This window comes from Phytophthora infestans, genomic scaffold (assembly GCF_000142945.1).
Source record: "Phytophthora infestans T30-4 supercont1.3 genomic scaffold, whole genome shotgun sequence".
Taxonomy (NCBI): domain Eukaryota; phylum Oomycota; class Peronosporomycetes; order Peronosporales; family Peronosporaceae; genus Phytophthora; species Phytophthora infestans.
In genome coordinates, this window is record NW_003303756.1 from 1409803 (window position 1) to 1424799 (window position 14997).

The window sequence follows — 14997 nt, forward strand, 5'->3', positions numbered from 1 at the left end:
GAAGACATGGTAGAAAGGAAATCGAGTCTTGCGGCTGTTAACCTGTTAGATTTCAGGAAAATCAAAGAATGAATTAGATGATTTAACTGCGCGATCCAGAGGGAGTGGGTACCTATCTAGCGTCATCAGAGGTACTACCGTGATTTCTCCTTTTTGTGTCATCAGTTGAGTTGACCAGTTACAACAATGACAAGCCGAGGGTTACCCTGCCGTAAACAGCGTGAAGTTGTGCAAGAAGTGCATGTTCAGCATCCGCCAGGAGCGCAAGGGAACGATGAGAGAGGATACGAACTTCTACGCTGCTCTTACCATCATCAAACAGTTCCCTTTGGTACTGCAGGGCTCGCTGGCCGTCAATATTGGACTGAGGCCGGGTTCGATGCTTGTATTATTCCCAGGTGGGCGATACGTAGCCGACATGAGCTGCTTAACAACGCAGAAAGAGGAGGAGCTAAAGAGGGCGATATCGAGGAAGCGGACGAGGAGTACTCGGCTCGTGTGCAGCGCATGCGGAAGATTCACATGGCACGGGAGAAGAAGAAGAACCAGCGTCGTAGTATTCTCCCCTACGGCGAAGACGACGTGAACACCGGAGAAGAGTCTCCACCAGCTAGACCCAGTCACCCCTTCCACAGCAGTGACAGCTCGTACAACTTTGACGATTTCTTACTGCCGACGTCCAAGCGTGACGAAGATGAAGAGCCAAACCGCCTCAGCCGTGGCCGAGGGGTGAGCTCTACTAACCAGAGCGACTCGATCCCTCCTTCAGTTCTTCGTCGACAATCCACCGCTGCTCGCCAGTCTGAAAGCAGCTTGAAACTTCGGTCACTGTCAATTCCGAACCAACTGGAGCAGGTAGAATGGTCAATCGCCCATCAGGAGGCTTTGATCCGCTCAATTGCCGAGCAACGAATTAAGATGATCCATTCTCCTGAAGATGATACTGTTGCTAAACTACAGCAGGTGCAATTTGGAAAAACGACATGGTAATACATATTCAAACGATTTACAGCATTGTGAAGTCAAGCCGAACGCGAGCACTGGTGCGCAGCTGTGCAAGAGAAACCTTCCGCCCTCTTAGTCCCTTCACAACTATGCTCTCTTGTGGGAAATTTCTGTCATCTTCATCAGGAAAAGGGACACGCTCGGGGAGTGGCGTATCTTCTTCAATGTCATCTTCAGCAGCTTCGTTGCGGTTTACGACATCAGCCAGGGCAAAAAGATCCTGCAGGTCAGTATCGTCACCGTCTTCCATAGCTGACAGAACTGATTCCCAGTGAGCTATGATGTCTGTTATGCTGTCGGCATTTTCATCTTCGTTCGCCACGGCTACAGGAGAAGTCGCGCTGGTTTCAGCTCCATTACTTGATGTGGAACTTCGGCTTTGTGGTGTGCCAAATGCCGTTGTCATAGGCGGTTCGGTCGACGGGATAATGCGCTTTGCTGGACTTTCGATCTCGTTGCTTGATCGTTTATCCCGCACATGCTTCCGAACTGCAGCAATCTTGCGTGCCTTGTCGGGGTCCATGCGGTTACGGAGTGCCGTGTGAATAAGACCAAGCTCCGAAAAGTAACGCTCACATGTGGCTGTGTTCACCGTAATCGAGAGCACAGCTATAGCCAGCTTTGGGAGGCAATGGTCTGGGTAGGTGTTTTTCCAATGGCGTTAAAACGCTGCCAAAGGTGGCATTGAAGATGCTTTGAAGTGACTCAGATCTTTGGGATTGCTGCCCATGTACGATCCCCCGAGCCAATCATCCAGTTCTCCTGCAAGTGTATCGCGAAGCTCGCCACCAACAAGACGTCTGTAATAGTACTCTGCAATGTTGCAGATGCTCTGGTGTCCAGAGATCTTGGTTGCTACCAAACTTACAGCGTCATGGTAGTACGCGGGATGTAAGTAGAGGGCAAGCATGAATAACGGCTGTTCGCATGCTGCCCACCTAGCTTCCACTAACTTGAGTAAGTCGTCGCTGTAACTACTTCCTCGAAACTGTTTGTACAGATCGCGAAAAACAATAACGACATCGGCGAGCGTGTTTTCGTCACTTTGAAGCTTGAATGATGCGAAACAGATCGGGTAGACGACACGCTCTGCCTCCTTTAGCGACGACCAGAATTCATCATCTTCAAGAACGGATAGTGTCGAATTGAATTCGGCATCGTCTCGATACTTTGCAGCAAACATTCGTAACGCAGTTTTGACCCTTAAAATCGACGCGAAACACCCCTGCATTGAATTCCAGCGCGTTGGTGAGAGGGTCAAAAATTTCCATTTTTTCCCGTACGTCTGCAGCATAACTTCTTGAACCCGAGGTAACCATTTCGACGACGAGGCGTTTAGATAGTTTACGACCGATTCTGCTTGTTTTGCCACCTTTCGAAAACTATCGATACGCAATACACTTTTCACAAGGTTATTCATGTCATGTGCGAAACATTTTAAGAATACAACCCCTGGCCACCGTAGAGCAAGAATCCTTCTTGCGCGGCCACACTGTCCAGCATCGTCCGTCACAACACCACCAATATTCCACCCTTTCTCCTGAGCTTCGAGCAAAATTTTCTCCATTTGCGAAGCCAGCGCGAGACCATCATGTCGTCGAGAACCAGTAGTAAACAGACCAAGAGTAGCAATCACTCCAAATAATATCAGTTGAGCTCCCAAAAGATGTAGTTTGGCGATATTTTGCCAAACATCGCTGATAAAATTGACCCGCCCGCCAGATTTGTTCTGTAAATCCAGAACTCGTAAAGATTCTTGGCTGGACACTTCAGTAGCGTAGGCATTCAACATACGACCACCAAGCGCCCTACGGTTTGGCATTGTCGACAACACTGCAGTTCATACTCGCAAACAATCGGTGCGTTGTAGGGTCATCGATAAAGGAGTCAGGGGCGATGTTGTGCTTGATATTCCACTAAACATTTCCGCATGTGCTCAACTTGCGCGTTCGAGAGAGGCGCGCAGGGTAATCCTTTGCTGCTTGCGTGTAGCGCTGCAGCTTGATCGAGATGTGTAGCTGCCTTCTGTGACATTCGCGCTGCTGGTGTATGAGGACAGACCTCTAGATGCCTTCTTAGCGCCACCACACTACCGTGTATCTTCTTGGTCTCGATATCTTGCGCCGCTACTTCATCTACCCTTGCCAAACCCTCCTTTGCAGCCTCACAGTGTAGACAAACGTGGAAAACCTCTCCGAAGTTGTTGGAAGGCTCGTTCGGCAGGGCTCGAAACTGCATTCGAACTCGGTCTGGTTTCCTCCCCATTATGACCTTGTACGCACTGGCGGTAGAGGTGAGCTTTGAGAGCGTACCAATAGCAATGAAGTTCAGCACCAGCTCTGGGGAGAAGTAAAACCCACTCGACTATTCCTCCTTCACGTCTAAAGAGTTGGAATGCCGACAACATACCTCGTCGTGGTCCTCTAGTCTCATGGACCTTGGCAACTTCCCGGATTCCAGGACAGAACTTCTGGCGAAAGTATCTCGGGTTACACCCGAATAGTGCGCTGTAGCTTCAAACTTACGTATACAGAAAAGCAGTGTTCAGGAATCGCACCTATACGAATAAAAAGATATTTTTTTTTGATATTTTTATTTCTTGAAAAAATATTTAAATATATTTTTTGCCAACACTGGTACATGTAATTGATTCCAGCCGCTGTAGAGGAATTCAATGCGACAACAACGCTCTGACTCTGAGTCTGTGACTCACATACCATTGTTGTCGTGTTGAATATTTGTAAAGCTAACTGTTGCGCAGAATTATTAATAGAGGTCACCGTGAGCTTGACGGTACTGTATCAGATATTACGGTACGTGTAGCGAACATTCAGCAGCAGAAACGCACCCCGCACATTGCCGGCGATAGACAAAAATATCTTTTCACAGAGGAAACCCGCAAAATCACGGAGAGAGCCTTTTTCTATTCTTCACGCATTCCACATGGCAACGTGCAAAAGTCAGCTACATTTGGACCCACCTATACAGTACAGTACAGTACTGCACCCCGTTTTCGCGGGGGTGGACCATATAGGATTTGCAAATAAACTAGATCTTAGCTTACAAATTAATGCTCATTTGGGTTCAGAATCATCATATCCAGAAGTTTATTAAAGGTCCAAGGGCGCGAAAACGGGGTGCAGTACTGTACCTGTATTGGCAAAACCCATATGGTTCTCAAGCATACTGGCACCAAATATCAAAAAATATGTTGGTAGTACTATTACTATTTTGGTTTTTAATTATCTTACCCTCTGTGAGCCAAGGACTCACAAAAAAAAGAACTCTTTCGGTCAGGTTCTAGAACAGCAGTAGGCTTAAAGACTGACGAGCATTTGCTCTAGTACTTCACTGTGACACAGTCAAAGGCGATCGAGATGGAAAACTGCAAACCGTTACAGTTGTTTAATGTCGATAGCGTAAGCAAGGTATTTGTTCTTGTTTTCTGCCGAAAGTTTGCCTCTCTGAAAAACGGACGGGTACGCGTAACCGACTTCCAGGTTTGGTTGGTTATGGTTGTCCGAGCTCACCAGAGGATTATATGTTTTTGCATGTTTTTCGTTATTAAGAATTTTGGCGACGGCTCGCGCCTTCAACCAGCTTATTTTGAGCGGAAATATTAAATAAGAAAATGATTTTTCACCTTTTTAATTCTTTACATAAATTGCACGTAATTTCCGGTTAACCGATCGCTAATTTCGTCCAGCCGAACGGTCCGTACGGCTGGCTATGGTCATCCGAAACTCCATGACCATGGCTTTCGGACGGATACAACTAACCGGAAAATTACGTTTGCGACCTCGGCTATCAGGTGATTTTATTACTATATTAACTTCACCGATTTTGGACTTACCATTAACCCCTGCAAGCTATTAATAGCCAAGCCGCCCAAATCCGCCTGCAGATATGCATTTGCCTTTATTTAAGCCATATTGCTACTTGGATTGCACGAGTTTAGGTAAATCTGATGGCAGATATGCGCTTGCTTCATTCAGAACACACCATTTACTATTAACTCTACTGGCAGAATTGCGTCACTGAAAGAAATATGCTGGAAGCTATGTACTTGCATTCATTTAAGCCATGCTATTAAATCTGTCGGCAGAATTACAATACATGTGGCCGTAGCAAATCTGCCGGCGGATATGCAGTTGCTTTCATTTAAGCCATATTATGACATTTTTTTGGTCACTACCTTGTTGTTGCTGGGCGCTGACGACCGACGTAGCTGCAGTGAAATCAAAGCAGGCAGACCAGCGTTGTGCCAATTTACATTGAATAATTGATTGAGATTTGCTTGGACGCCACAATTATAATTGCCCAATGTCGATATTGTATTGCTCACTACAGCCTCACTACTCATGCCATCGACTACAACGCCATGTCTACCACAAGCTCCGGTTAGCCTTTAAAAACACAAGCATTTCCAGTGTCGCCGGCCTCATCGCTCGCCGCTGATCAGTGAGAAAGAGCTTTGACTTGGAGAAAAGTCTCTCACATATGTTGGATGTAGGTGGAGTGAAGTTGGTGTCGATGTACGTCTCCTTGGGTCCTGTCAGGCGGCGGCGCTTCAAGGCCTGCTCCGCAAAAGAGATGTTGTCTTCGTCATCACTGCTCTTCTTGTTGTCATTTGCTGCTAGGTCATTCGGTATGGGAGAAAGAAGTCGAACGGAGGCTGCCTTCTCAGCAGCAGTCAGTTTCCGGCCCGACTGAAGCTTGACGAGAACCCGTTCAAATACGGCGTTATTGACAATCGAAGCGTTCGCACTCAAGTACTTTTTCATCGACGGGAAGATCTCAATTGTATACTCGAAAAGCTCGCGCGCATCGAGCATAGTAAGTGTCTCGCTCTGCAGCTCTACCGTCACACTGTCCAGCTTTCGAAGATCCTTAAGCAGTTCTGACACCTCCATGGCTTCAGCTGCTGATAGCATCAGCTTGTCGACACCGCATTTTGCAGACTCAGCTGCCGGAGAGCTGGGATCAGCTTATCACATCGCTTCAGCATCTTCATTGCGCTGCTCCAACGCGTCTCGTTCTTAATCTTTGGGTGTACACCAGTCACTGACGCCAAGCACGCACGTCCTTTTACTGTTGACAACTTCAACATGAGTTTGTTGGCCTTGTTGATCAAGTATTTGTGATCCTCTAGAAATATTTGAGCAGCTAGGTTGCATCTATGACTAGCACAGCCGACAAAAGGAATGCCACCGTTATCTCCGAGGTACTGGTTCACCGAGCAATTATCCCCGACAACGAACAACACGCTAGCCCAGGGACGCGAAAATTCACAGAGCGTGTCAGCCAAGACGTCACTCATACTTTGTGCACTTAGATCACTCTCATCAATCAGGGGGGACAGAGCGAGCAGCACTCGGCCTTCAGATTAAGAGTCCGTTGCAGTAAAGACAGCGAAAAGCCCAACGTAGTGGACACCAGCCGTAGTCCAGCCGTCAAAAACGAGGCCAAAGGAGTATGGGAGATGCTTCCGGATATACTCTTCCACCGTCTTCATGACTGCAAACATGTGAATCTTCAGTGTACGTCTCGATACGCGTGGCAGCTTAGTACATGCACGAGTGTGAAGGTCCTCACAAAAACTGATAGGTAGAAACTTCATGACTATCCAGTTGGCCCACTTGTTTAGCGAATCGTTCTTGTCCACACTGAGGAACGCAGTTATATTCGGCTGGAGTGTTCCGTTCGCATTAGTGAGACCTTCGTAGCCCTTGTGTGCCGCCTTCAGGTGCTGCATCAGGTTGGAATAGCCCGACTTGATATCTTGCTGGTAAACTTTGCCACAGATACAGTGGTGGTATCCGCCGTCGACTACATCAGGCTGGAACCAGGCTTGGTAGATGATCCGGCTAGGCAGCGCCATGGCTTAGAGCTGGGCGAGCTAACCAAGAGTGAATTCAGGAGCCGTACGCTGCGTTATGACTCAGGCCTGACGTCCACCATTGCTTTTGCGGTGACCGGTTAGTGAACCGAGGTGGACTGGGGCTCGCACAACCCAACTCGTTGCAGCCACCAATACAATTTTCACATTGAGGTGCAATAAAAAAATGCCATTGGGATGGACAATTTTTTCAATGAAATTATTGCAATTAAAATTGGCACAGCGCTGAGGCAGACTAACTCTGCTGACGAATAGGCGCGTGCTTGGCGAGTCATGCTATTAAATCCACCGGCGTAATTGTACTACTAAAGCAAGTAAGTCACTCCCTTTCGCTATACTTATTACACTAGCAAATTTGCTCGCAGATACACTCGTCATTTTACGCAGAAGTGTATCTATCTGTACTCCTTATAATTTGTACTACAAGTAATTGTTGTACAATTAGCTGAAAATGCGTATCGGCTATTAAGATTATTCCACGGATAAGGCTCGAAAGCAGCGTAAATTAGCTGGCAGATTTACATCAACTAATGCAATTCTGCCGGTAGAGTGTAATACAAGCATTTTAACAGAAGTCGTGGCATTACTTGGCAAGAATGGATATCTCACTTTCGCAAATCACATGAGCTATGTAGTAGAGTCCTGGTTTAGGACTTGCTAATATCCGTCAATCCATGGCTAAGTAAATTACTAAGGCCCAGTCTTATATCGTCCCAAAATAGGGATGGACCAATCAGCGATCTAGTTTGCAGGATATTGGCATGACCTGTAAGGTTGACACCCCTTCTCGTCCCACTGGGACGTTGTGTGGCACGGTCTTGGGATACACAAATCCCGCTCATCTCAATGGCATTGCGCTGCTGTTCCAGTCGATGTTCTTATATATGTTGGCCACACCATAACACATTCCTTCTTGTCTATAACACCGGGTTGGAAGTCCTCAAAATTGCAGGCATCCCATCCCGCTATTGTGGGCAGATATAAAACCGAGCCTAAGGCCCGTTCTCAACCGGGGACACTTTGAGATCTGATTGGCTAGATGGGTATAACAAAAAAGGTGCCCATATTAGAATCCACACGCATGCGTTTGCCGTGCGTTTTCCGATTTGGACCAATAACATGTTGCTTTTATTTCTTGCGTTTTACCGTTAAGCTCGAAATTCAGATGCCACTTGTCCCGCTCCCATCGACATGACGCGTATCTCATTTCGTCCCACCGTATTTCGCAGCAGCGGTACGTCCCTACAGCTCGACAACGGGGTCGGTGGAAAGACGACGACACCTTGTGCGGTCTTCTCGTCTGTATGGCTGTCTTCAAGCGCCATCGATCACATAGGAAGGTAGATCCTGTTGTTTGTGAACGCATTTCATGGCGAGTCCATGCCATCACGCTTTTGAAAGAGTCTGCGTTCAAGAAGTACTACAGGATGAGCTTGTCTACTTTCGAGGAATTACTATGTGTTGTGGGACCCTATTTGGTAGTCGACTATTACCAGTCGCTACGCCGTTCTCGCGGTGTCCCTCCACTCACGCCAGCTGCAACGCTACAATGCGCGCTCTCATGGCTAGCAGGGGGGAGCCATCACCACATCCGTGTCATTACCGGATGTAGTACTGCAACATTCTACCGTGTTGTGTATCGTGTGATGTACGCTATCAACGATACTGACGCTCTAGTGCCTCAATTTCCAAAAACGCTGAATGATATGACGCGAGTTGCGAGCGAATTTCAGTCTCTCAGCAATCGAGGTGTTATTGATGATTGCATTGGTGTGATTGACGGGTGGCTTTGCCCAATACGCGCTCCTCGTCAAGATGAGTGCGGTCGCGTACTATCGTTTTTCTCCGGACACTATCAGAAATATGGACTGAATATCCAAGCTTGTGCAGACTCTCTTTCTCGATTTACTGCATTTTCGATCAACTAACCTGGTGGAATGAATGATTCGTACGCTTTCCAGCGTTGGCAACTAAGTAATATTCTACAAGAAGTCTCAGGCAACTACTTCGTCATCGGCGATAATGCTTATGTCCAAAGTAAGCGTGTAATGACTCCTTTTAATAAGACGCAGTTGGTAGACAGACGAGACCGTGACAACTACAATTTTCATATAAGCCAGCTACGAATTCGTATTGAAATGGCTTTTGGACTTCTCGTGAACAAGTGGAGAATTCTAAAGCAGCCACTTAATGTTCGCCTTCGTCATTGTCGCGTTATTATATCATCATGTATGAGGCTACACAATTTATGTATTACCCAGTGTTGTGCATCTTCAGCCAAACCACCTGATCAAGTCTTGGGGGCAATAGTTCGGGAAGTAAGGTCGTGGAACGATCAGGAGCCACTCACATACGATTCGTCGGAAGTTGAGCTAGAAAATGGCAGCCACGTCGATTTGCTGGACGAAAGGGTTCGATCTGAATTAGTCAATCGCATTTCAAGACATAATTTGCATCGTCCCCAGCGAAATTTACTGAGAAATAAAGGCCGTATTAATGCAGCAATGACCACTGCCCAGCAAGTACCGACGGAAGAAATGATCAGTGGTTCATCAGCACCAGGGCCCTCTTGACCTGATCAAGACAACACAAATGATGATGCACAAGCACAGCTAGTATCTTGCAGTGGCAAGTGGTGTAACAAGATGAGTTCATCAGCGGATTATTAATCCGTCATCAAGCTTTTTTTATTTTGAGTCTGACGTCGTTCCACACGAGAAAGCGGCAACGGTTGCTGCTAACAAAGTGAAATTCAAGCCACGTCCAGCGCCTGAGTGTAACCTAGTGAGTCTTTCTCCAGTCGCAGTGATAGCCAACTACCGACGGTTCAGCCGTGGGAGGCGCTTCAAGATGCGTCTACCATTTTAGGTCTGTGCGCACTCGCTGCTAAGTTTTTTTGTTTTTTTTTGCCTCCAAGCACCACTTTACCGGGACCATCACTTCGTCCCGCTCCATCAAGCTTCAATCTACAAATCAATCGTCGGCATGTCGTTAGTGACCTTCTCGGAGAGCGCGGTACCGGCCGCCTGTGCTGTGTTCCGTGGACGCAGACACAGACAACTCCTCTCGTGGCACGTTGGTGCTGACCGATAGCACTACGTACGCCTATTTCTCGTTCAGGCTAGACAAGAGCATTTCGGCCGAGGTAGTGTTCAGCGCGGGTATGGTGGGGCTCTGTCCGATCCGTCGTAGCGCGGCCAGATCCTTGTGCTGGCGTATTCCCTTATTGGCAGCTACGGCGTACCTCGACGTCAAGGGTGCGTTCAACCTGCCCAAGTCCTTCGAGTCAGGAACAGTACAGATCTCGAGCTTCAGTGTGTCCAAGTACTCGCATGATCGCGAAGCGTGTCTGCCGTGCTGGGCAAGGTCGTGTTCGAGGGCCAAACCACTGAGATCGTGGAGCCCAACAAGGCGAACCTCGTGGCCGAAGTGACCGTCGAGGAAGTGACCGTGTACAACAAGGGCGCGTCTCCCAAGTTCATATCCTTCCGCTGCGGAAAGAAGCACAACATCGGGCGGTACTTGTCCTACATGGAAGTGGAGCTCACGGTCGTGCCTTACGACTACGACCTGCCCGATAGCGAGCTGCAGTACGAAGGTTTCTCCATCAATAACGATCTGCTTACCCGACTGTAAGACCATCGACAGCATCCGTTGGGCCTTCAGCCAAGAGGACATCTAGCCTATATTCGGTATCTATCTGGGTAGCCAGAACCGAGCTCTGGTCGCCGGTGTCACCACGGACAAGTTGAAGTACGGCAATTGCGGTATGAACCAGTCCTGCATCGACATTCGCTCTACACGCTGCTGCGTCACGTCGCAGAGCCAGGAATACTCTTTGAACTCGAGCACTCTGTCTGAGGGCTAGAAGTTCCTCTCAATTAGCGCCAACGACAAGTCGAACAAGGGTATTATCCACGAACACAAGTCTTTCTTCTCGGCGCAGTTCTACCTGGAGGCATGTGGTGCCCCCACGAACACGGGCTTCCTCATCGGCCTGCCCTTGGATAATGCAACAGCGTTCCACCTATCTGCACATTCATGGACACGACCGCCCAGCGTTTCGTTCTGGTGGTCTGTCGATCGGTCAGGCTGGTGAGCTCGACTACTCTAGCCAGGACATCGTTGCTGTGCGTGAGGAAGGCGCTCACGTCGTACATCGCCACGGTGAAGCCATCTCAGGTTCTGGTCGACAACATCCACTTCGTGCCGGCGCGTGCAAAGGCAATGCTGGAGAGCGTCACGAAGGAGTAGCTGGCTCGAGTCCTGGTGAGTGTGGGTGACCAGACGGCCCTGTCCGTCGGTATCGAGCTGTACCTGAACGGCGACCAGGAACGTCACAACGTCCGCGCCATGGGCACGTTGTTCGAGTCGATCATCGAAACGGGGGGTCGTGAGAAGCCCTCGGCCAAGATATTGGAGTGTCGCAAGACGATTGCTCTGCGTCAGTCGGTATTAACCGTCGAAGGCGCGCTGAAGGCTGCCAAAGCGATAGGTTACACTGGTGCGTTCGTCTTTTGCTCTCAGAAGTCTGAGCTCGGGTTTCGCTGCCAGCTTGGCGGAGCTGTGTGTGTGCTGACAAGAAAAGAGCTATACACGCAACGGCTCCGCGTGGAAGTATCAGACCAAGCAGATCCTGATCAATCAGGACCTCCGCGACTGGAAGGAAGTCGAGTACGAGGTTGTGCGTGACGCCAAGGACATCTGTTTCACGGTGTCCGGATGGAGAAGTTCGATGCCCAAGCTCAATCTGGCCATGCTGGGCGAACGGCTTCGATGGCCCGTCAGATCACCGAACGTGCTGGCCCAGCACCACGACCATGCTGTGCGTGAGCGTGTAAGCGTGTGTGTGTCGGCGGGGAGGGGGGGCAGCGTGTGTCAAGCAGATCGATACGCTGGCGGCTGAGTTGCTGTCCCCGATGAACTTCCTGCACATGACGTACGGTGACTTGGAGGACGACATCCCGACGAGCGAGGAGGCCATCGTGATGCTCGGCAGTGGCACACACCGCAACGTTTCGTTTGGGAAAATAGATTGGTGTGTCGTGAGTGCTGTGCGTACGTGGGCAAACCGGCGATCGTGGTCAACTGCTTGAGCTGGAGAGAGCAGCCTGGTGAAGAACTCGCCGCACTAACCAGGAAAAGACAGTGATGCAGGTTTTAACGATGAAACTAGGAGTAACGAGAAAGTTGAGCTGGACAACTCGGATCAGAAGGAAGCGACTCTATCCCATGAGAATGACCAGCAGCGTGATAAGGCTGCGTGGACCGTGCTAATGTGACTGACCTACTGGATGAATGCAACGACGTCGAGTAAATTCTATAAACTAACAATGCGCGTACGATAGCTGTCTGCAGCGTGAATCTACACCGACATATACAGCGCATAAGGCAGTTGTACACGCGATCCGTTTTATCAAAAGGTACATCCTGAAGCACATTTTTCGTATCATGGATTATTGTCACGAAGCAGATCTGACGGCGCTGTTGCTTCTTGCTGTTAGCTATCACGTGAGCGGACACAGTCCATGATCCGCTGTCGCTCCTCCCGAAAGAATTTTAAATCCCCTTGCAACCGTAGCTTTATAGGACTGGCGGCGGAGTTCATTTCGCACTCAATCGCACTAATGCGCTTGCGAATGTCGTCGAGCATTTTATGCTGCTCGCCGCGCACTCGCATCGAAGCTTCTTGTTCTTGCTCATTTCCAAGAGCGACCTCAGCTTCCCGCGCCGCTGTAATTCTTCCAACAAGCGTAACGAGAGCATCCATAGCTGCAGCTTCAGATTTTTGCTTCTTGTTCGGTGTGGTTTTGGTTGGTGAGCGCTTATTGCGTTTTCGGCTGCCACCGCGCTGACTTGGCGTGGCACGACACTCCCGCATTGGGGTGGATACGGGAGCGGAGAGCGAATCAAACTCATCCTCCTCGTACATACCACCACGAACGCAGCTCAGTGCTTGCGGTCGAAGCTACAGTAATTGTACAATCGCTTATGCTATACACGGTATGACAGCAAGCAAACTAAAGCCCAAATTTCTACTTTGGTCCAGTACCACAAATAAAGCACATCCGCTTTGCCATGCGTAAACTTCTTGAATTCCTGATCGTGGGTCCCGGATAGACGAAAGTTGGCTTCGGAGATACTGAAGAAGGACGTCAGCTCCTTCCAAAGTTCTTCCAACTTTGCGGCATTATGCGGTTCAATGCTTCCCGGGGTGATTCCCACGAAGTCGACGTCGTCAGCGATCAGTCCACTATATTCCTCGTCATTCTCTTTGTACGCTGTTTCAACATCTCGCCAGAAAAGAGCTTTCTCAGAAAACTGGAAGTCGTCTAAATCAGCTCGATCAAAGTTCTTTCCTACAAATACAACAAAATAGTCAATTGCATGGCAAATATATCCAACATGATTCACACCAGTAACTTCAACAAATCTTGTCAACATATCCTTGGACAGCACGACATTTGCTAAGCGGAACATGCAGTGCTTGATACGACGGGTGTTGCCAGAAGCCATTGTCGATGCAGATGTAGGGCCTTCGCCCCTGTTTACCAGCTCACCATACCGGCGGAGGCACTTTATGCGATCGGCCTTATTTGTCCGCGTATTAAGCTTGATCTCTCGTATGGTGCATTCCTTGCGAATGAGATCCTGTGGCATTTTTCCTCGTACGGCTCCCACGCAAAATGTCCTTCAGTTAGTGAGCCACTTAGAATGGTGGGGACAGTATCAATCCTTTCTGCATCTCTCGCCCTTATTTGTGCTGCGTGGGAATCGCTTGAAGCTGGCAAAACGGAAAATAGGGCATCGGACTCAGCGTTTTCCATAACGTTATTAAAGCGGTTACCGTGAATTGTGACAGCGACCACCCCATCGGTTGGTAGTGCTGTAGTTGAAGGTGCCACCGTAGCAAGCTCCGCCGCGAGACGGCGAGCCACTGGAACTTCTCGATTCGGGTCCTTCTCAGCTTCCATTGTTTTGTTGGAAGGGGGAAACGCGGATCTACAGCATAAACAACGTATTTTACTGGCCAGCATTTGTTTCTGTTGCACCAATTAATGTCGTTCAGTTTCATTATCAACTGAGCACACGGGGTAGGGCACGCGTGCAACGCATGCGTCAAGAAAAACTTCGGTTGAGAACGGGCCTAAGTAATGTGTGCCAAATCTTGGCAATTAGTACCGACCCCATTCCCGTGTATAAGTAAGTGATAAGTAAGCGTATAAGTAGGATGGTGGCCACTTAAGCACTACAAGTATAATACTACGTACATTAACAAGTATTAATACTTAGTGAGCTCCGACGTCCTCGTAGTTGCTGCTACTAGTGCAAATGTGCTCAAGTCCGTTGTTGCAGCCACGGCGCATGTGGCAGTGACCTCGCTAAGCCCTCGCCAGCCTCTACGGCTGTAACGGGCCTGGGGTGTCCGTTACTTGCTTACACGTAGTGATGAGGAAGCGTACAAGTCCAGTGATACTGAAACCAAGTACTTAGTCTGAAGGAAAATCAACTCTGTTTTTATTTAGGTCCAGGGCAGCTTGCCCTGACCACTCAAATACACGTCAACTCCTTATTGGTTGATTATGGGTCTGGCTCCCCATATTTCAACCAATAAGGTGAAGGCAGTTCAGCACACGCTACTCGTGTGCTGCTGCACCTACTTTTGTAATGCAAATCTACCTACTTATGTAATGGTGTGAACCACTACAAAGAACCTATAAAACTACCTACATATGTAACTTGGGAGGGCCCATTACATCACCCCCCTCTTAAGACAGCAATCACCTAGCGGGGGTGCGCTTCGGAGAACAATAAAAAAAAAACTGGGAAATGGCGGAGAAGAGAACGCTTGAGAACTTGACAGGCGGGAGCTCCTGCGAAGCCCAGGAGCAGCACAATACAACTTGCGCGGGCGAGAACAACATGGCGCAGCAGACGGGGGCGGCGAACCAGACAGGAAGCGGAACAACGCGGACGGCTCCAGCGTCGGCGACGACGCTGAACAGTGGGTGGACCGCTGATATCGCACCTGAGAGCGTGAGTCGACTTGGGGTTCGGCCCGGCGTGATGAACGAGGATATGAAGCCGTGGGC

General features: G+C 48.9%; 2 protein-coding genes across 2 annotated transcripts; one reads left to right on the plus strand and one right to left on the minus strand.

The window, feature by feature from the left end:
- Positions 1–241: 241 nt before the first annotated feature.
- On the plus strand, positions 242–889 carry PITG_02315 (uncharacterized protein; the record flags this gene model as incomplete). Its single annotated transcript, XM_002907210.1, has 3 exons — positions 242–398; positions 440–830; positions 880–889. The coding sequence occupies 3 exons, from the start codon at positions 242–244 to the stop codon at positions 887–889; spliced, it is 558 nt and encodes a 185-aa protein (XP_002907256.1).
- A 12009-nt stretch (positions 890–12898) lies between these two features.
- Positions 12899–13564, minus strand: PITG_02317 (uncharacterized protein; the record flags this gene model as incomplete). The annotated part of the gene is made up of 2 exons (XM_002907211.1): positions 12899–13263; positions 13321–13564. The coding sequence occupies 2 exons, from the start codon at positions 13562–13564 to the stop codon at positions 12899–12901; spliced, it is 609 nt and encodes a 202-aa protein (XP_002907257.1).
- Positions 13565–14997: the final 1433 nt, after the last annotated feature.